Here is a 20341-nt window from a genome sequence, read left to right as displayed (position 1 = left end):
TGCCTAACAAATGAGGGCCTGGAATTGTAGCCTGCACTCCAATGATCACACCTGTATGAATCCTGAGGTAAGACAGGGTTAGACATAATAATGGGGACACTGACAGCCAAAGATGAGGTGAGCTTTTATTACTGTGACTAAAAGGTCGAATTAGAAGATATTTTTAAGATGCAGACCCAAAATGCTGCTCTCCAAAGCTCAGCCTCATGTGGGTGTAGCACAACGGCATTCCAATGGTGCTCCAAGGAATTCTGGGGTGCTGGAAAGCCATCCACTCAGTATTTAACTTGTGTGTGTGAACTGCATTGACAACATCTCTTTGAAAGACTGTACATGAATATTCTGCTGATTAAGTTTAGTGTGAGGTACAAAGGATGGGGAAAGCAGGGATTGACTGTTGCTGGAAGCAAGAGGAGTCACTAAGGAATGTGGCAACTGAGCTCCTCAAAGTGGTTTGGTGGTCTTTTTGTCTTCTACTGAAACTAAGCTCTGAGCTAAGTATCAGAAATAAATCCGTATTCTTCCAGTTTAGTCTCACATCCAACTTTCATTTCTGCCCGGTCAACCAAATCTCTTGAACTTAAAATCGAAGGCTTCTTGGAGCAGGAAACTTTCTGTTTCTTCTGCCATGAAGCGCCATGCACATTCCAGGGTTTACTGCGCTCCTCAGAAAAACAGAGAAGGCGCAGGGGCAGATAGTGAGCAAGAGCTCATGAAGTGCAAATGGACTTCCACATGTGCTCCCAAAAACTACTCCAGGATCTGTTCTTAACCTTCTAGAGCAGGCTGGAGGAGTAACCAAGGCTACAAGAGAGTGGGAAGGGAAATCTGTTTTGCTGGTGGAAAGCCAGTGTAATGTGGTGCTGGACTGAGAACCTGGGAGATCCCGTTCAGCCATGAAGCTCCCTGGGTGACTTTGGGCCAGTCACTCCCTCTCAACCTCACAGGATTGATGCTGTGAGAATAAAATGCAATGGAAAACTATGCTGGGTTCCGCACTAGAGAAAAAACAAAAGGATATCAAAGCAACTTAACAGTGCTCTATCCCAGGACAGACCCTAACCAGATGTTGTCCTCAGGTTAACATTTACCCTTCCCTTCACCCCAATCTGCCCCTGTGAACTGAATTTCAAGCCTCAGGAAGAACGTTCTAGTTGGGGAGCAGACTACTCCAGGCAGGCTTTCTGGAACAACTGTTGCAACTTCCTATTTCTGTACAAAGGTTATCTTCTTCCAGAACTTCAGGACTGTACCTAGGAGCCCTCTCCCTTCCAAAGAAGCAAGCGAAGAACTTTAGCAAGCAGCAATTTAGGATTCCGTCATTTTATGCCTTTTAAACCCAGGACAGTTAGCAATCTTTAAAATAAAAAGCGGGTACTACTCTTCACACATCAATAATTCGTCCGCCTGGTCGTTATTCCTTCCCCTTTACCCTGCTAAGGACTGAACGGAGGAGCGCCTCCAGAACCACGACCGCCGGCCAGAGGAGCCTCCAGGTGCAGACGCAGCCTACCTGCGAGCAACGGCTGCCCCCCCCCCCGGCAAAGGGGCGCCCAGGCGGGCTCCCCGGGCGCGGGCGGCCGCCCAGGGCTGGGGTCCCGCTCCCCGCCGCCTCACCTGCTTGTAGCGCGCGTACAGGTAGAGCAGCTGCTCCTTGCTGGCCGCCGCCGCCAGCGCCGGCACGCGCTGAGCCGCCCGCTCGAACTGCTCGCCCAGGGCCGGCGGCGACGGGGACGAGCGGCTCTCCGAGTCGGACCCGGCGCCCGGCGAGTCGCCCAGCCCCGCCAGCAGCCCCGCGGCGCCGGCGGCCGGCCGGTCCTCCTCCCCCGAGCTGCGCTCTTCGCCTCGGCTCCCGCCGCGGCCCGCGCCCTTCGGCGGGCGCAGAGCGGCCATGCAGCCGGCCGGCCCGCCCGCCCGCCCCTCACGCCCGCCCCTGCCCCAGGCTCATCCCCCTCGGCCGCCGCCGCCGCCGCCGCCTCAGAGGGACCCGCGCCACTGCGCGCGCGGCAGCTCCCGCCCAAGCACGGAGCGCCGCGCCGCGCATGCGCGAGGAGAGACGAGCCCGCGCGGGAGGGCCAGAGCGTCGCACGGCCGCCCCTCCCCTGGCCCCGAGGCCGAGCTGGCGCGGGGACTCGCTTGGCGGCCGCGGCGCGGAACCTTGCTTGCTGAGCGCACGGGCATCCCTAGAGAGAGCGCTCGAGCTGCTCTAGCGCTTCCCGCGGGAAGAGAGGGGAGAGGCGGCCTGAAGAGCTGTCGGGAGGCCTTCCTCTCGTCGATCCCCGAGCGGTCCCACGAGTGAAGTGGCTCGGGTGGGAACTGCAGGGCGAGCCAGAATGGTTCCGAGGCACTAGAAGAGGCTCTTTTCTTTTTGCCCATCCACCCACCCAGGCGGCGGCTGCTGCCTCCTTCCCTCCCTCCCTGCCTGCCACGACGCTCCTGCTATTGTTGCTGTGCGCCCTCAAGTCATGTCCAGCTTATGGCAACCCCATGAATGAAAGCCCTCCAAAATGTCCTGTCTATGACAGCCCTGCTTAGCAGTTCTAAATTCCAGGCTGTGGCTTCCTTCGTGAAGTCGGTCAATCTCCTAGCTGGTCTCCCTCTTTTTTTTCTGCCTCCAACTTTCCCTGGCGTGACTGTCTTCTCCAGGGAGTCTGGCCTTCTCATGATGTGACCAAAGTATGACAGCCTCAATTTTGTCATTTTTGCTTCCAAGGAAAGCTCTGATTGGGTTTGATCCAGGAACCACTTGTTGGCCTTTCTCTTTGTCCAGGGTGTTTGCCGAGCTGGAGCCATGCAAAAGCCAGAGGCAGGAGTCGCTGTGGCTTCTGGTTTTAGACACTATGTTTACCTGCCCAGCAAAACAATCACAAAGCATATCGGTCATGTGTGATGTTCTTGGTCCAAGTCCACCAAACTAGTATTTATGCACAAGGGTTGCACATCTGTATCTTCATCCTTATTTATTCTTCTGGATGGGAAGCTGCCTTGCACTTTTAACAGTTTGGCACTGGACAGAAATTCAGTAAATGCAACACTTGGCAGTTTGCAATGGAGGGAGGTGGGATTTGGAGTGCCCCTTTGAACTATTCTAATGAAAAGCTCCCCTCGCCTTCAAAATACAGTAAAAGAAAATATAACAATAACATACCATAACATCCCAGCAGAAAAAAAGATTACTGTGAGAAAATGTTTTCTGCATTTTAGTGTTTCTGGGAAAACTCCTTTATATGATTTAATTCTCCCCTGTGTAGATTATTGGTCTTTCCCAATTTTATATAGATGCAGTGGATGGCTTTTACCATCATCAGGCACTCTGGCAAGCACTTTGCTCCCGATTGACCCTGGTTCACAAGCCTGGTGTTTTCCACTATTTTGCAATCAAAATGCAGGCTGTAATTAATACATTTTTACTCGTAAGTATTAATGCCCATTTTTGTACAGTGTCCAAACAGTCCTAGTGATAATCAAGTTTCAGCAGTATAATTTTTTCCATCAGCTCTTTGATGTTTATAAAATTGAGCTTCCACAAAGTCTACCTGTAATGACATATTGAACATGTAGGAACTGTATTTTATTGCTTACATTCTGAACAACAGGAATGCATAATGTTTTTCTCTTACTTTGTAGTTTGGGGATGCATATGCATAAACATATGCATTGTTTACTTTTTAAAAACCCTAACATTTAATATTTGTTGCATCTATGCATAACTTTTCACCAATTTTCCTGTGCTTCTGGCTGTCAACCCAAAGCAGAAAATCAAAACCACTTGTATTAATGGGTTTTTCAGGGGAAGGTAGCTGGACTTCAAGTTTAGCACTAAAATCACAAATAAAGAACAAGGGCAAACACACAGAGACATACCAGATTAATATGGGGAGGAGAGAATTGCTGCTTTTCATTTTTCATTGTTATTTTATATGGCATTTTTAAGCTTTGTGAACTGCCATAAAGTCAAGAATGCCAGACTGGGCAGAGATACTGGTTCTAGTCCTCATGCAGCCCTGAAACCCTTTGGAGACTTCAGGCAAGTCACAGACTCGGCCTAGGCTTCTCAGTCACACGTTCTATCATCAAAAGGATTTGAGGATCTTCTGCCTCCACTTCAAAACCGATGTCCTTCAAAGAAGCACTTTATAAAAAGAAATGGCGCTGTGATGCAGGGCAGTGGAAGGGGGTTCTACAGGTGTTTTGTTTTTGAAGATTTTGAGCATTTTCACTCAATACAGAGCAGGGTTTTCATTTTAAAGTAGGGAGAAAATATATTTTGAGCTCAATAGAAGCTTTGCATGGCCTTGGTAAGAAAGGAATTTTGTCTCTTGCCATCAGCAGCGTCAGACGCCTCAGTGGACATAACAGTAATACAGTGACATATACATCAATCTCCCACCCAAGGGCTTGGTTCCCTGCAGAAATGATATTGCCTGAAAGAATGCCTTGTCTGTTCTACAACAGGTTAATTTCAAGTGCAGCCTCTATCACAGCCTCGCAACTCATCTCACTGAAAGAAACAATTTCCACAAGCCCTTAGAAGCTGTGTATTTCTCATTGCTCTCCAGATTACTCTTGGGCATTAACCAAACTTAACTTTGTACATTTTCCTCCTTAAAAAAATCCCCTGTAATATATTGTCATGCAAACTTTGGGTGGCTTCACACAACACACAAAGCCAGTCTTACCATTTTTGATCTGTTGTGCCATCTGGCATGGAGTATAGAATCTTGTTGCCCGGTCCTGTTCTTACAGTATCGCGAGGGTGTCTGAATTGTGCTTGATGCCTGGTCGTCTGCCAGTTATTTGACTCTCAGCTGTACTTCAGAGCTCCCTTCCCACTGTGATGCTTGCTAAGGTTTAAAGTACAGCTCCGAAGCGTCCTGGGCATTCGTCATGTTGGCTGGAGCTGATGGGAGCTGGAGCGTGCCAAAGGCGGGCAAGGCTGCTGCAGGGAGAGATGGCTCATTTTTTCTTCTTCATGTTTACTATTTCTATAACACTTCTTTGCAAGTAGGAGGCAACCCCCTCAGAAACAACTGTGGCACCATCAGGATTATTATTGAGTTGATGAGCACTCTTCCACGCAGCGGTAGACTGAGAAAGGTGAATAATATATGTACAGATCAGCTGATGTACAGGGAAGGATGAATGGCACGAACAAGATAATGGAAAAGGACAGCCAGATCACTGAAGTGCAAATGCATTGCACATCCCCAGATTTGCTGGCACAGAAAACATAAAACCCCTTACAATAGCCTGAGCAATGAAAGTACACGAGGTGCACCATCAATCAAAAAACAATTATGGGGGTAGGACCACTTATCATGCTTGCTCCAGCCCTGACAAGAAGGTCTGTGGATGAGTGTCAGATCTGCAGCCTCTTCATCAGCTGTGCCCTGAAGCGCTTTGGTTTTCCGTGTTATTATAGACCCCAAATTAGCTGGTGCACAAATAGCGACCTGGTGCCCTGCAGATCTTTGGACTGCAACTCCCACCAGCTTTTATTTATCATGTTTCTGCACCACCCAGTAATTGAAGATCTCTAAGCATGACACAAAACAAGACTTAAAAACCACAGAACACAATGGCATAAGAAAGTTTAATTTAAAAAAAAAACTTGAATGTGTAAAGCAGGGCCAGTGGTCCTGGACTGTGCAGGTCTGGAGAATACCAGGCAGCCTGCCTCAACAGAAAATCCAGGGAGACTGCAAAGCTTCCCATCCGTCTCCATATGCTCCCATGCATTTTTGCAGGTTCATACTTTTCCATAAGGATTTGCCAGGTGCCACGAGGCTGAATCCGGAGCCCTTCTGCCCAGGCAAGGTGGCCTGTTCCCTAAAGAAGAGAGCAGAGAGCAACTGGAACATGAGCGCTGCAGCCTTTCCGGACCTGGAAAGCAGAGAATCCTACAGAATGAATCCCAAGCCACCATCAGCCTCAAAGCGGCTGCATTCTATTGTGAACCTTCTCTGTGATGGTTCATAGAAATAAGGAGTGCATTCTCACCAACAGGGGGCTGATGGTGAACAAATGATTTCACCATCCTTTCTGTATTCATTTCCACCCACCTCCAGGTAGGGGAGAGGCGGCGCCACTGCCATCCCTTCCTTTAGTCGAGGGAAACAAAGGCATGGACAGAGCAGCAGGGTTAGAACACGTGCAGAGTGCTTTTCTGTCAGCACTGAAGCATTACAAGCTCTGTATACCCGGCATTTGGAAATCATAACCAACAGTCTTGACTCTCCCATCAAACAAAGGAAGCCGTGGGGACAGTTCCTGTTTCTCTGGACAATGCAACGTTGCCAATGAACCAGGAAACACAAACAGCCCTTTTGGGGTTTCCCGAAGGCGAAAGCTGAGCAGTTCAGTATCGCCTTTGGTGCAACGGATGTTGCGAAAGCAATTTCAGACAAAACAAAAGGAGCAGGGGAACGAGGGGCACAACGCGCCCGGAGCAGAGCGCCGCCAAGGCCCTTGCGCAAAATGAGGAAGAGGTTCCCCGCCTTCACCTTTATGACCGATGCTCCGAACAGCCCGGCTTCTCGGCAGAAAACGCAGAGGGAAACAAAGCCACCTTTTGCTGGAATGAAGTCAGGCTGCGAAACCATGTGCCACCGCATGAGGGCAGCCAACGCTTTCTGTAGGTCGCCTTGTATGTTCTGTCTATGGAACGCGGCTCCTCGCTCGCCCTTTCCCTTTAGGATCAAGCTACGTATGACTGGAGGCCTGTGATCGCATTGACGTCCCGGGGTTCTTATTTTTGCTTAAAGCAACCCGGAGGAGCCTGTCTGAGTCGGAATAGAACAAGGGGGCTGCGGGACAGGAGAGCCAACGCTTCCGGAGCAGGAAAAAAGCAGATGATATTCATGCACAGGGCAAAAAAAGGAGGGAAGAGGCGAGGATGTGTGTATAATTTTGACAGGGAAAATAGCAAAAGGGAAAGGGTTCAAGAACAACCTCCACTTTTGAAGTGTGGCTGCTGTTCCCTGCCAAGATGGCCCCCTTCCTTCAAAACTAATTTTACATAAACATAGAATGGTTAAGAAACCCACAAATTCCACGCCTCACTTGCCACTTGGCCTTCCAAAAGATCCTTTTCAGTTGCAGCTCCTAAGAAGCAAAGTCTGGGACCCCATAGCAAAGCTCAGCACTCCCGTGTGCAAGATCGGGGTCATGGTCCAGGATTTCCGGAAAGGTCCAGACGTCACTGACCAAAGGTTCAAGGCGCCCTGCAAAAGCGGGCTAATCACTACTTTCCCAGCCAAGGTTTTTGGTGCAGAAGCTTCAAACACTTGTAAGAATGCACAAAAACTTTGGACCTAGTTCTTGCTGAGGTAATAAACCTGTGCCACTTCTATCCTCAGATGTGGGAGCTCACCTGATTGCCAAGCCCCTCCCTATACAAAGCTAGCATTTCATGGAAAAAAACCCAGGCCTAGTTTTCTATATGCAGGGAGAGCTTTGACAAGCAGTACTTTCTATCAGTTCCTCCACTGAATATGAAACTGAAGACAGTTTAAGGACCCAGAACATCATCTCCTGGTGCAGCTGTTACCGCATCAGGCACATCTGTACAGCAAGGGCTGGAAGTGAACCCCTGGAGTAGCGAATTTGCATCCACGGGTGTGTGCAAATCAGGTGTTTCCCGGGACCTGTTCCTTGTGCAATGAATGCTGCAGGAGAAGGGCAGGGCCAGCCCAAGAAATGTGGCTGCCTGAGGCAAAGGCTGGGCCAGCTCAGGCAAGGCACTCTTGCAGGGCCTTCCCGCAGTGAGCTGACCCTCCGGGCAGGTTTATCCAGCTGCACAGACCGTGGGCACCTGGGCACCGCCTGCTGGGCCAGAGCCAGTGCTTGCCAGTGCAGACACGTCCTTCCTCTGGGCCACAGCAAGATCAGAGAGAGCAAGCAGGGTTTCTCTTCATGTGTTTGCTTGTGTTTTACATTTCTATCCTGACTTTTCCTTCAGGAAGCACCAGGCGGCTTATGACATTCTCCTCCTCCTCCTCCACCACCACCACCTGGTCTTATCCTCACAAAAACAGCCCTGTGAAGTCATCTGGCCCAGAACATCCTCAATCAGAGAGACTCTTTCTTTTAGCAAATCTCATCATAAAACTTCAATGGCTTTTGTAGTGGGTGACAGTGGAATACAAGCTCTGAAGTTAATTCCTCACTCTACAAAGCGAATGACTCAGGCTGTGGCAGAGATCCAGGTTGGGCTGCAAGTCCGTGACTGGATCAGAGTCACCCAGGGAGCTCCGTGGCTGAGTGGGGGCTAGAACCCGGATCGCCCGCGTCCCAGCTCTCCATCTTGCCCACACGGGCTCTCGGCGGTTAATGGTTGCGCTCGTGAGGAAGAACAGGTCCGGGGCACCTCTCAGTGGGCTCCCCAGTGGGACATCGTCCTTGGGAGATGCCCACCTGTGCAGACCATGGCACTGGCCCTGGGCAGAGAACAAGGGGTGTCACTCTACAACCATGGGAAGAGATTTACCGCAAGCGTATCTGACGCATACCTTCCAGGGAAAAATCGGCAGCATGGCTAAAACACGGCAGCACGGAAAGAGGGAAGAGCCGTCTCCGAGGTTCCTTTGGATCGCCGCATGCTGCCCATCCACAACGAAATCAGGACCTTTGGTGTGCACACCCAAGGGCTAATTATAACTCTCCAGGATGAAGAGAGCTGTCTGCAACATAAACATGTATTTCCTTTGTTTCTGCTATAAACACAGAAGTAGCTGATGGCTGGATCAGCTCTGCAGTTTATATATTGTTGTTCTAAAGACAGCGCAGAAAAAACAAACTCGGTTTGCCTGTACGGAATGTCCGAGGCCGTATCAAACTGGAAACGTTTTGTATAGCTATGATGAATTTGGGAGCGCTGGGAAGATCCCAGATTCAGGGAGGCAAAGGAGGAGAGGAGGGGTTTCTTGCTGATTTTTCAAAATACATCTGGAAGCAAAAGGAGTCTTTGCTTAAAACTGAGAAAGTAGTGAGTGGCCCTCTAACAGGGTGAAGCTCTCTGCTTCAGGTAGCGTGGGGATGGGGTCAGGCTAGGTAAAGGAAGGTATTTTTATTGTGTTTTTATCTCGTGTTGTGAGCCGGCCAGAGGCACAACTGGGCAGCATACAAAGGTTTTAAATAAATAAATAAATAAATAAATAAATAAATAAATAAATATTGCCCCTTGAATGGTGGTGGCCCCACTAATGGCTGGGGTTGGGTACCATTTAGTCTCTGCTTCAGGCAGCAAAATACTTCGAGTTAGCAGCTGTACTCTGAGGATCAAGGGACGGGCAGGCTGCTAGGACATGGTCTCGCTTTCAGAATATGCAGTACAGAGCTTTTCTCCGAGAGGTGTGTAACCCACCACTTTCCTGCTTCCAAATTTTTGGGGGAATTCTTTACACATTTTCCCCCTGGGCGTTTTCCTTTCCTGCTTTGCTAGAAGTTCTGTTATACAACCACCAGGTGGCGCTGTGGCATAGCCCACCTGCTCCCTTAGGCTAGGGTTTCATCCACAGATACATCAGACTTTCCTCATTAGGAAAACCAGTGCTAAAAATGGTTGCAAAGAATGGGAGAGGCCCTGAGGGGTCCAGCGGCTGACTTTGGGCCCAGCCTACCTCACAGGGTTGTTGTTGTGCAGATAAGATTGGGAGGAGGAGGAGAATTCCGTAAGCCTTCTTGAGGTCCTTGGAAGGAAAAAGGGCGGTATATGAATACAATTTATTCATTTATATATCAATGCATTTGTTGATACATGAATAAATACATTACCAGAAGCCATGGGTGACAGAGGGCATCCCATTCAGCCTTCACCTCAGTGCTCCGGGAAGGGACAGCAGCAATCCTGGGACTGGGAGAAAAAGCCATTCCTAATGCAGAAAAGAATACAGTTGCCTTCACCTAACCAGGATCCCTTCTACAATCTCCAGACATGGCTGAGATATTCCAATCCTTCGAAACTCAGCTTTTGAAAAAGGCCATCGTCTAAAATATTGAATACAACAATTTAGGCAAATATGGACACCTGAATGCTTTACTTCACCCACAGAATATATTATGCATTTCTAGTTATACAACTGCGAGGAGGGAGGGGCTGGCACCAATCCCGTTCTCCCTGCGTATCTTTAATCCTGACATAGCTCTGTTCGGACTTGCTCGCATGAGATACCTGCAAAAATGGACATCAGTCACTTAAACGTTCCCATTCAGGAGGAAGCAATGAACAGTGACTCTTTGTTCACGGCTTCTCCTAAATAAACCACCTGCAGCCCAGCTTGATGGAAATGTACAATACTTTGGGCCTGAGTCTTCAGAAAGGTGAATGCCATATTACGCTACCCCGCTGGCAGCCTAAATCCAATCCCAGATTAGAAATGTTCTCCTGGGACATTTCCAGGCCCCTTTGCCCATTACTATGTTTTAGGAGGACTCCTTAGGATTGTGAAATGTGCAGCTAAAACATAAAGCGTGAATGCAAGAAGCATGTGTTTGCAAGGACACGAACCGAGGACGTACAAGGCATTGCACTGCGCCAAGGCAAGTGAGCGTTCCTGGCAAGCTCACCTGGAAGGGTTCTTTTATACGATATGCAAAATGGCCTTCTGAGTAATGTGTAAGGGCCTGATTGGCTTTGTCAGTGAAGAATCTGCTATGAGAGCTCAAGGACAACACCCCACAATTCTCTGTTTTAAAGGCCCAATCGCTGTTCCCTCCTTCTTCTAGGAGACAACCAGATGGTGTTCAGTGTGGATAAGTGCAAGGTCTTGCACTTGGGGCACAGGAATGGGTGTCGTAAGTACAGGTTAGTGGCTGGAGAGCAGCACTTGTGAAAGGGACCTCGGGGTGCTGGTTGACTGCAGGCTGAACATGAGTCAGCAGTGTGATGCGGTGGTCAAGAGGGCAAACGCCACCCTGGGATGCATAGCCAGAAGTGTGGCTTCTAGATTGAGAGAGGTATTGCTGCCACTCTACATGACTCTGGTGTGCCCGCAACTGGAGTATTGTGTTCAGTTTTGGGCCCCTCGTTACAGGAAGGATATAGCCAGGTAAAAGTCAGTGCAGCGCAGGGCCACAAGGTTGGTGGCCGGTTTGCAGGGGATGCCGTATGAGGCGAAGTGGGTCTTTTCAGCCTGGAGAAGAGGAGACTCAGAGGGGATATGTTGGCGACATACAGGTATGTGAGGGGATGTCACACGGAGATGGATAGAGACCTGTTCTCCCCTGCAGAGGAAGGCAGGACGCGCTCCAACGGAGCAAAGCTCAGGGAGCCAAGGTTCAATTTGGATGCCAGGAAGCACTTCCTGACAGTCAGGACCCCGAGGGTGTGGAATGGGCTTCCACGGGAGGTGGTTGAGGTCCTATTGGTGAGGGTGTTCAAGGATAGGTTGGACATGCACATGGTGGGCATGTTGTGAGCGAAGCCATTGGAGTCGGGGGTCAGACTAGATGGCCCGGGTGACCCCTTCTGACTCGCTCAGTTTCTATATTTCTAATTTTCTTGACATCTCACTTACAGATGTAAAGAAAATGTATCAGATCTACATGGCTTGCATTTGTTTATTGTGAAGACTGAAACTTGTTTGCCTCTTTGTAGAATTTTGAATTGTGTTTTTGGTGGGGAAAACAGAAAGTTTTGTGAGAATATACGAAAACCATGACCTAGTTCTCAATGAGGTCCTTCTGTGTGGACTGTACCACTTCAGGATGTTGGTGGTCACTCAAAACCCTTTCCTCCACCCAGTAACCTGGGAGGAGTGTTCTCAAGTTCTCAGTCTGGCATGCGTTCAGGGAGGGCTTCATTTTGGCATGCAATGCAGAATCCTTCCATGGCGGAAGAAACCCCTCCTGTCTCAGAGGCAGCTTTACAACTGTAGTGAAAAGCCGTTCTAACCAACAGAGAGGAAGAGACAGAGCAGGATTTTGCCTTCATTCCTTTTTTTTTCATTACAATATGGAAGAACCTTTCTGATTCAGGCTAGGAAAATCCAGCTTGGCCCTATCAGCTCCAAATATAATCTCACTCATGTGAGCCATGAATAAACACCCAAAGCCCAAAATAGATGTCAATATTTATAGGGAGAACTTGCTGAGCCGGGCGTTTGGAGGAAGTGAGTTGCCTCCATCCAGCTTGCGATGAGCGTGGCTGTCCTTGCAGGATCTCGTTTGCAAGGGATAATTTGTGCCATCGGAGGCAGCTGTCGCCACGCCCAGTGGAGGTGCAGAAGGGCTCCAAGGGAGACGGGCACTGGGGGTGTCCACAAGCAATTTGTCCACGCTTGCATTCGACTTGCTTGCCTTGAAATCCAGCTGACAGATTTGACCCGGGTAAGCTTGGCGGTGGGCCCTGTAAATGAAAGATGCAAAACACATACAGTGACCCCTTTTCCTGCCCCAATATCCAGTGAGGAAATAGAATGTAAACACTGCTAGACTGAACTTGTAAACTTCTGGTAATCAAAGGTGTACTTTTTCTATATTAAAATTGAAACGGATTTCACCTTTGAACCTGAAATGATGCACTTTTACAATGCACAATAAATAAATAAACACATAAATGAAATGTGAAAGACTCTTTCCTACACAAAGTTGTACAACCTTTGCTAATTTACTGCATCAAACTTCCATTTTACTGTGGAACTGAAATCGGAACACGACACAAAAACTTTCCCTTTCCCACGTTTCTGCCACATAACCTCTAGGTGGCACTGTGGTGTAGTGGAATAATACAAATACGCAAGCGATTTCTTTTGCTTTCACAACTGAACGCTGCATTTTCCCTTCTCTTAAGGGGAAAAAAGCTTGCCAAAAGTGTTCATTGTATACAGAAGGAAAACTGGAGGGTCATATTGTTGTTGAAAGATCCCATAAATAACCATGAGTAGGGAGCAATGAGTACACAAGAAATGCCTCATGTTGAAAAGCCCCAAGAATTGTTTGCTCTCAGAGGAGTCCATCTCTTGTGAGTAGGAGTCACTATTCTAACCGGAAAGGGAAATCCGCACAGGCGCAACAGTCGTGTGTGTTCAGACACACACTGGGATCCATCATGATTTATAACTCTTCTGAGGCCCACTGGGCGCAGGAGAGGCTCAGGCGGCCAATCAGGTGGGGCCCTGGAGGCCAAACGCATCCGTGGATGGAGCTTTGGGCCATGGTGCCACCTGGGCAGGACTTTGAGGAGCAGCCCGGAGCAGGAGGGCCCCCCAGCATAGCGGGGTGGGCTTGCCACCGCTTGAAATAACGGAAGAAAGAGCATCCCCGCACCCCCCGTGATTGGCCTGCAGCTTTGCGGGAGCCCAATGGCCTTGCCCAGCGCTGCCATTCCGCGATTCTCAATCTAATTTCTCTCTTGTGAACGGCAGGTCCTTCTGTCCCAGGACAGCCTTCCACTTATCTCTTGTGTTCCCGTTATTCCCTAATTCTGGCTGAATTCACACACATGACAAGCCACCCTGCATGGCTACCATGGTTTGCAGGTTTTCCAGCCACGGTCTCTCTGACACACGATCAAGCAGTTCTCCATCATCATGGTTTCCATGCTCCCCACTCAGTCCTCCCACTGTTGGCAGGTGCTCCATCTGCCACCACACCTGAAATTCAATCCCAGGGTGCATTGCTCCCTACCTACATCACCCACCTCTTCTTCATTGGTCCACACATAGAGGATGGGTGACTGGAGGGGCTCCAACATTCGCTGCTCTTTCTAGGGGACGCTGTGTAGCAGCATACCAGGAGCACTGAAAGCACAGTCCTGGGTTCAGACCACGCAACAACCCATGGTGATACAGAAAAACCATAGAACAAACCATTTTAGAATCATTTTTCCTAAAGACCAAGCTTACCGTAGTGAAATACCATGATGGGTGCAGAAAACAAATCAGTACAGCAATGATTAAAAACAACAACAACCCCACCATGGCTTGTCAAGTTGTCTGAACCCAGCCAATGTGTTTTCTGGACCCAGGTTCCCATAGAGCCATTCTTTCTTGTACTGGATTTTTTTAGATCTAGTGTGGCACGGAGGTTAGAGCGTTGCACTGCGAGGTTGGCGATCAGGGACCCAGTCCTGGCTCAGCCATGAGCTCACTGAGAGACTTGGAGCCAGTCATTAATTCTCACTCTAGTCCACCTCATAGGGTTGTTGTGAGGATAAAAATGGAGTGGATGGGAACGTGTAAGCCACCTCATGTTCCTTGCGAAAGGAGAAAAGCTAGGATGTACACGCAATGCAATAATAATGCAATATTACTGCTAATGGCAGTAAGACACAAATAAACTGGCTTTCGACTGATTTGGTTCCACCTTGATTTGGGGTGGAGCTGCACTGTGTACTTCAGTATTTGGTCCTGTACAAGGTCCCACATGCCTGGCTGAAGCAAGAAAATTGTAACGGGTGAGCGAGAAAAGGATGAACGGCAAATTAGCTTCCCTGGCAGACTGCAATTTCTTCCTGGTCTCCATGGTGAGTGAGCTTTTGTTGCCTAGCTTCATACCTGCACAAAAACACTTATAATCAGTAGCGTTGCACCTTGGCTCCCCCCCCCACGGCTCCCCACCCCCACACCGTGTTCAGAACAAGCTGGCATTTCCACACACAAAGCAAGAGTGTTTCTGTGCAAGCACGGCCATGTGCAAACGGCTGGCGATTGTCTGCACTAGTCGAAGTTTGAAACAGCCTCCTTTGCCCGCAAGAAGATTTATCAAGAAAAGCGGGACTTTAAACAAGGTCCACTGAAGATAATCGATGAATCGTAGGCATTCCAGCTGCAATTCTTGAGCTGGAAACAATGCCCTGCAACTCACTGCCTTCCTCAACCAGCCAGTTTTTCGGCCGTGGGGCTGCCCCAGTTCTGCTCACTGCCTCTCCTTCTCTCCTCTCAGTCTCTCTCTCCCTGGAGGAAGAACAGGCCCCTTGCAGGGATGCAGCTCCGTCCTGGCAGGCTGCCCCTCAGTCTGCAGAGGTGCCCAGATGCCATCCTTTTGGGTGTGCCAGGCAAGGGAGGGGGCCTCTTGTAAGGCTGTGCTTGCAGTCTGCAAGACTTTATAAGCATTCACCGTCACGATTGGAGGCTTTTCCAGATCTGTTGCTCGATTCAATCAGGACTATTTTTTCAGTTAATTAAAACATAGGATAAGGATGACTCATTTATACCCTGCTCTTTCCTCCTCCCTCATCCCAGCCCCTTTCACGACACCTTTTGGAGAAGCCTGAGCACAGGCACTGCTCCATGACCGACCTTTGCAACTGCTCTGCCTTTTCCCGTTTTGCTGAGTGGGGGCTTCAACGCCTTCGGAAGACGCCTGGGTGCGAGCGTGGAGCAAGCGCTGTGTTTGGGAACAGCTCCAAGGGCTGCGTTAATGAAAATGGGTATGCACACCGTGGGAGTGGGGTGGAGCCCCCTCGGCCTGAGGAGCCCCTGAGCTGCAGGCCAAATCCAGCCCACGGGGGCTCTCCCAGCCCCCCGCCTCCCACGCTCAAGACAGGTGGCCTCTCTCGTTCACTAGCATGGCTTTGCTGCACGGGAGCCCGTCTCGTGGGCGCTGGATGAGCTGCCGTGAGAGGCCAGGCGTGTTCAGCCAAGGCACACATGTTGGAGAGGGGTGGCAAGCGGGCGGGAAGAGACGTCCTGCCCCATGCCTTTGGGGTTGGCATGGAAAGGGGCCCCTGCGTACCCCGAGGTCCAAACTACAGGGGAGGATAGTCCCAGTGTGCCAAAGGCCAACCCGGCTGCCTCCACCGTCGCTCTTCGGAGCACAGCGAGGCAACGGAGCCCCTCCCTGGATTACTTCCAATGAGCTGGTGACAAACTCTGTTTTCATTCCCAGGATAACTGTCGATCTGGCCATTGCAAATGGAAAGCAGAGAGCAGCGGCCAGAAGAGCTCACAGCAAGCATTTGGCCGCACAGGTGAGCCTGGGGGATGCCGGCCCCTCTCACGGCAAACATTTCCGTGGCTCCGTCCCAGAGAGAACAAAGCCTGACTCAGCACAGGACTCTGTTTCCAGCTGCTCTTCGGCCCTCCCTGCCTCTTGTTTCCGTCTGAGCCAGAGAGTTGTCTGGAGCTCTCGGAAGGGTAAACTCACTGCCTTTCATCCCTTTCCCCGTCTCCTCCTTTGATTAGAGGGTGTCCTCCTTTCAGCCCGCGACGGTCCCAACTGGAGGGTGTTACAGTCACGCCGCCACACTCCGCTTTCTTTCCCGGAGGCAGGACGAGCTGGCAATTGCAGGCATTAGCTGGGAGTGCCCCACACGGCCCACAGCAGGTAGGAGCCACAATTGCGAAAGCTATTTCCACCGCCGCAGCACACAATGACAGCTCTCGCTTCACAATGGCATAAATACAGGGTAAGGCCAGCGTGTTCCCTCTAAGCCGCTAAGACAATGCCTGTGTTGTAAGAAGTGGAGACAGAATTTGGGCCCCTGAAGCTCGGTAATTGTGATTATTGTACAGAACGCGTTCCCTGCTAAGAGTCTTTAGGCAGAAGCGGAGCTGCTTCGTCTTGCTGAAATTAAAGGTGGGGGGAAGATGGGGGGAGGCGGGAGGCACTGTGCTTCCCACCCCTGTGCTTCAGAGTCGACATTCATCTGAGGTATCAAACCACCACAATAGTTTGGCCACGTACTGCTTGCACACACATGGTGGCTGGCCCTGCACACCACGAAACGGGCAGCCTGGACGTGTTCTAGACACACTCAGCAAAAGCACAAGCCTTTAGCTTCAAAGAGGAGAGCGGCCATTTTACCCGTGCTAAAATCATTGCCATGTGAGGTGGCCGAGGATCCCAGGAACTGCCACACCTCCTCTTTTCACCCCAAAGGCAGCAAGGCACCCCACTTTTCAAGCTGCGGACGGATTCGAGTGCAGTCTGGAAACTGATTTGATATAGGGGACGAGCTCAGCGGTTCAGAGCAGAGGGCAAATATTCCCCTGGGCCAAAGCAACCCCTTGTGGTACCTGGGAGAGTCTTGGATCTTGGCCGTTGTGTGTGGCAATCCAGAATGCATCCAGGGCAGGTTGTACGGTTGTGTTAGCACGTGCGAGTGCTGCACCCTTGCCAGAACCTGCGTGATCAACATTTGGGTCTGCCTTATTTTAACGGAGCCTGTGGTGCCCTGGGACGCACATCACGGCGCTTCCGCTACCTTGCATTAGCAGGTGGCCGAAGGGTCACATCAAAAGCCACACAGCTCAGCATCTTGCTGAAGGGCCCTGACCTCGTACACCAGCCCGTGTGTGTACAGTGTTTGCACACCAGTGCGGGCTGCAGGGCGCCTGCGTGCATGGCTTGCCCGCACAGTGTGGCTGCTAGTACACAGGACCGTCAAGGAGGCGCAGGGAAGCCTGCTCAGGTGCCTTCGGCTCATTTAGAGCAGCCTTCCCCAACTGTGCGCCTCCCAGACACGTTCGGACCGCAACACCCAGAATTCCCGGTCGATGGCCCTGCTGGATGGGAATTCTGGGAGCTGTGGTCCAAATGCCTCTGAAGGCCCCCAGGTTGGGGAGAGCTGGCTAAGATTATCTCCCAGATGAGAGAGATAATGAGCTGAGCTGCGCCCCTTGTTCCAAAGCACCACCATGATGGAGATGCCAGCGCCCTCCTCCCTCCCCTTCCAAAATCCTGGTTTCAGGCTTGTAGGGTGCCGTCTTATGCAAGCTGAGGCAGAACTGTAGGGCTCTTTCCAGGCTTAGTATGCCTTGGATTGGGCCTGCAGAAGATCTCTCTGACGCCTTCCTGGAATCACATGCAGTGAAACATCAGAAGGCAAAAAGAGCAACTCCCTCTGGGCGCTCAGTCCCTTTCCAGATCAGTTCAGGAAGATGCAGCGACGGAAGTGCCTTCCCCTCCCATAACCTTAACCACCAATCCCACTGGGAGGACGTGCAGCAGCCTACAGAGAGGACTTGTCCACGCTGCCGCGGCCCAGTTTGCACATCGGGACGCATGACTCGTGTCACGGTTTCCACCCCTCACGTGTCTTTGCCTCAGCCCACCTGGCAGACGGTCAAGTGGTTTCCATGCAAACGTGGTTCCCGTGCCCCCGCTTCCCCTCCCCTCTCCCCACGCAGCCCGGCAGCCCTCAAGCCAAATCGCCTTCCTTGCTTCCTAGCGGCCTGAGTGGCCTCTCCCAAACCGGTCCCCTGAGCTCTCCCGCTTTCCCTCCTTCATCACACCTTCACCTCTGTAGCATTTCCTAGCCACTCCAGTCCCCAGAGGGAATTTGCTTCTTTGCTGTAATTCCCCCTTTTCTCGCCCTGCATTTACCTGCTTGCTGCAGGAAGAAGATGGTGACAGGCACAACACGCCATCAGGAAGAACAGAGGGTGTGCTCACATTCAGACGGGTGCACAGGTGGGGACCGGAGGCTGGCCCTGTCTGACTCCTGGTTTTATTCTGTGTTTCCCTCTGCTGTGTTTACTTGCTATCAAGCTCTAAGGAAAAGCAGGCAAACAAACAGGGAAAAGGCAGGGTTGCCGGCTCAGGCCTTCGAGCGCACACTCTGGCAATCTGACACACAACACCCTAAATCAGCGGATCTCTTTATTTAGCAAATCTCTTGGTAGAACTTCAATGGTTACATGCTTCAGAAATCTTGTAGCGGGTGACAATTGACTACAGGCTGTATAAATAATTCCACACTCTACAAAGCTGTGTCTGAGATCCAGACAGCTGTTTCCCGTTGTAATCTCTGTGGCTCAGAGTATAGGGGAAGAGCTTGTGTGATTCCTGTCGCATCCCAGGCCAAAGAAGACAAGGGTTCCAGAAACAGATCCGAACACACACACACAGAAAGATTTTGTCCCACCTTGAAACCTTTGTTGGAACTTCTGTGCTCAATGGGTCAAAGCCTTTTGCTTCCACAAGTCAACAAAGCTCATGAGTAAATCTCAAATAATAGGTTTGAGGAATGAATTGGCCCCAAACGGGTAAGTTTAGGAGTAAGATATTGGAGGCCCCATGAAGCCACACTGTATATGAAAGTTGAGTCACAATATGGTTTTCAGGTTCTTCGAAATAACAAAGCCAGGCCTTGGGTCTTTACTTTTATGGGGCGCGTCTTTGGATCTTCTCTTGAAGCACGGCATTGCCAGAGGAGCGCCAAACGAGATAGTGGCTTATGTGGGCTGGATGAGCTCGACACCGTTCTAAGAGAGCAGGCGCATCTTGGTATCATCTCACTGCTCACTGCATTTCACATCCTCAGCAGGAGCGCAGTGAAGGAGAGCCATGTGTGAAGCACGCACACATTTCTTCCTGGCCTCCCCATCGCAACGCTTCCTGGCTTTGGGAAAAGACGACTTTCCCAGTATTTCCTCTCCCTTTACACGTGTGCCTAAATACAGGGTGGCGCAGGGAAACGGAAAATTTTCAATTGACGTTCAATGCATGAATAAACACATTGCAAAATACATTTTATGATGAAAGGTATTGTACGGGACATGCAATGAATGATGGTAATCAATATTCATTCAATATTCATCTATGTCTTGGCTTTTAAGATGTCCCCATAGAAACAAATCACAGACAGTGCGATCCGGGGCCCTCGGAGGCCATGGAATGTCACCGTTGGCCACCACCTGGGACTTCTTTTAAGGCTGAACCCGTTCCTTCGAAATTACGCACCCCTGTTGTAGTCGCATGAGCAGTCGGGACACGGCCATGACCTCCTAACCGGCACTGATGCCAAAATTTCCTTTGTGTAGCACTCACACGACCGCCATTCTTATAAAAGGCTTTGACAGCAAACACTGGTTGTGTACCACTCCACTGCTCCAGTATAACTCCCGCCAAGGGGTTCCAAACTGGTCGCACTGGTTCCAAACGATTGCCGACGCCCCAGGGTCGTCAGCTGCTAGTTCCAAAGTTTCCCATTTCCTTGCACCACCCTGTATATTAATACATCTCAACTCGGCACCCACCGGAATTGTCCTTCTCCCCAGAAGCCCTTCAGAACCAAATGGGCAAAAGGGACAAGGCTTAAAACAGTGACGCAAAACTTCGGGGGCACCACGGAGACGTGTGCTGACGGGTGACTGAAGAGCAATATATTCATCCAAGAGGAATGGAAACAACTTGGTATAATTAAATGACGTACAGAACTCAGTTCTGAAACCTGCCATTCCTCATTCCAGAGAACAAAGAAGAGAGCTTTTGGTAGCGTGTCAAGCCTAAGTTGAGGGTCCTGTCCCAACTTTTGTGAATGAAGGAAAGGTATAATTTTAAAACATCTCCATGACTCAAAGCAGGTTGTTAGGGGTGTGGGACCGCTTTGTTGAAAGGTCTCTGTTTGCTTCTTCAGTCTGACCCCACCCTCCCGTGTGGAACTGGAGAGCATGCC

At 50.3% G+C, this 20341-nt stretch overlaps 1 protein-coding gene across 1 annotated transcript in view; it reads right to left on the bottom strand.

Moving 5' to 3' along the window:
- ACBD6 (acyl-CoA binding domain containing 6) overlaps positions 1-1893 on the bottom strand; it is a 94271-nt gene extending 92378 nt beyond the window's left edge. Inside the window, exon 1 of the mRNA XM_044439147.1 lies at positions 1618-1893. Within this exon, the coding sequence (XP_044295082.1) occupies positions 1618-1893 (276 nt within the window). The remainder of the gene's footprint in view (positions 1-1617) is intronic.
- Between the last annotated feature and the right edge of the window lie 18448 nt (positions 1894-20341).

This window comes from Varanus komodoensis, unplaced genomic scaffold (assembly GCF_004798865.1).
Source record: "Varanus komodoensis strain SLA01 unplaced genomic scaffold, ASM479886v1 scaffold34_1, whole genome shotgun sequence".
Lineage (NCBI taxonomy): Eukaryota > Metazoa > Chordata > Lepidosauria > Squamata > Varanidae > Varanus > Varanus komodoensis.
This window is presented reverse-complemented; position numbering and strand designations above follow the sequence as displayed.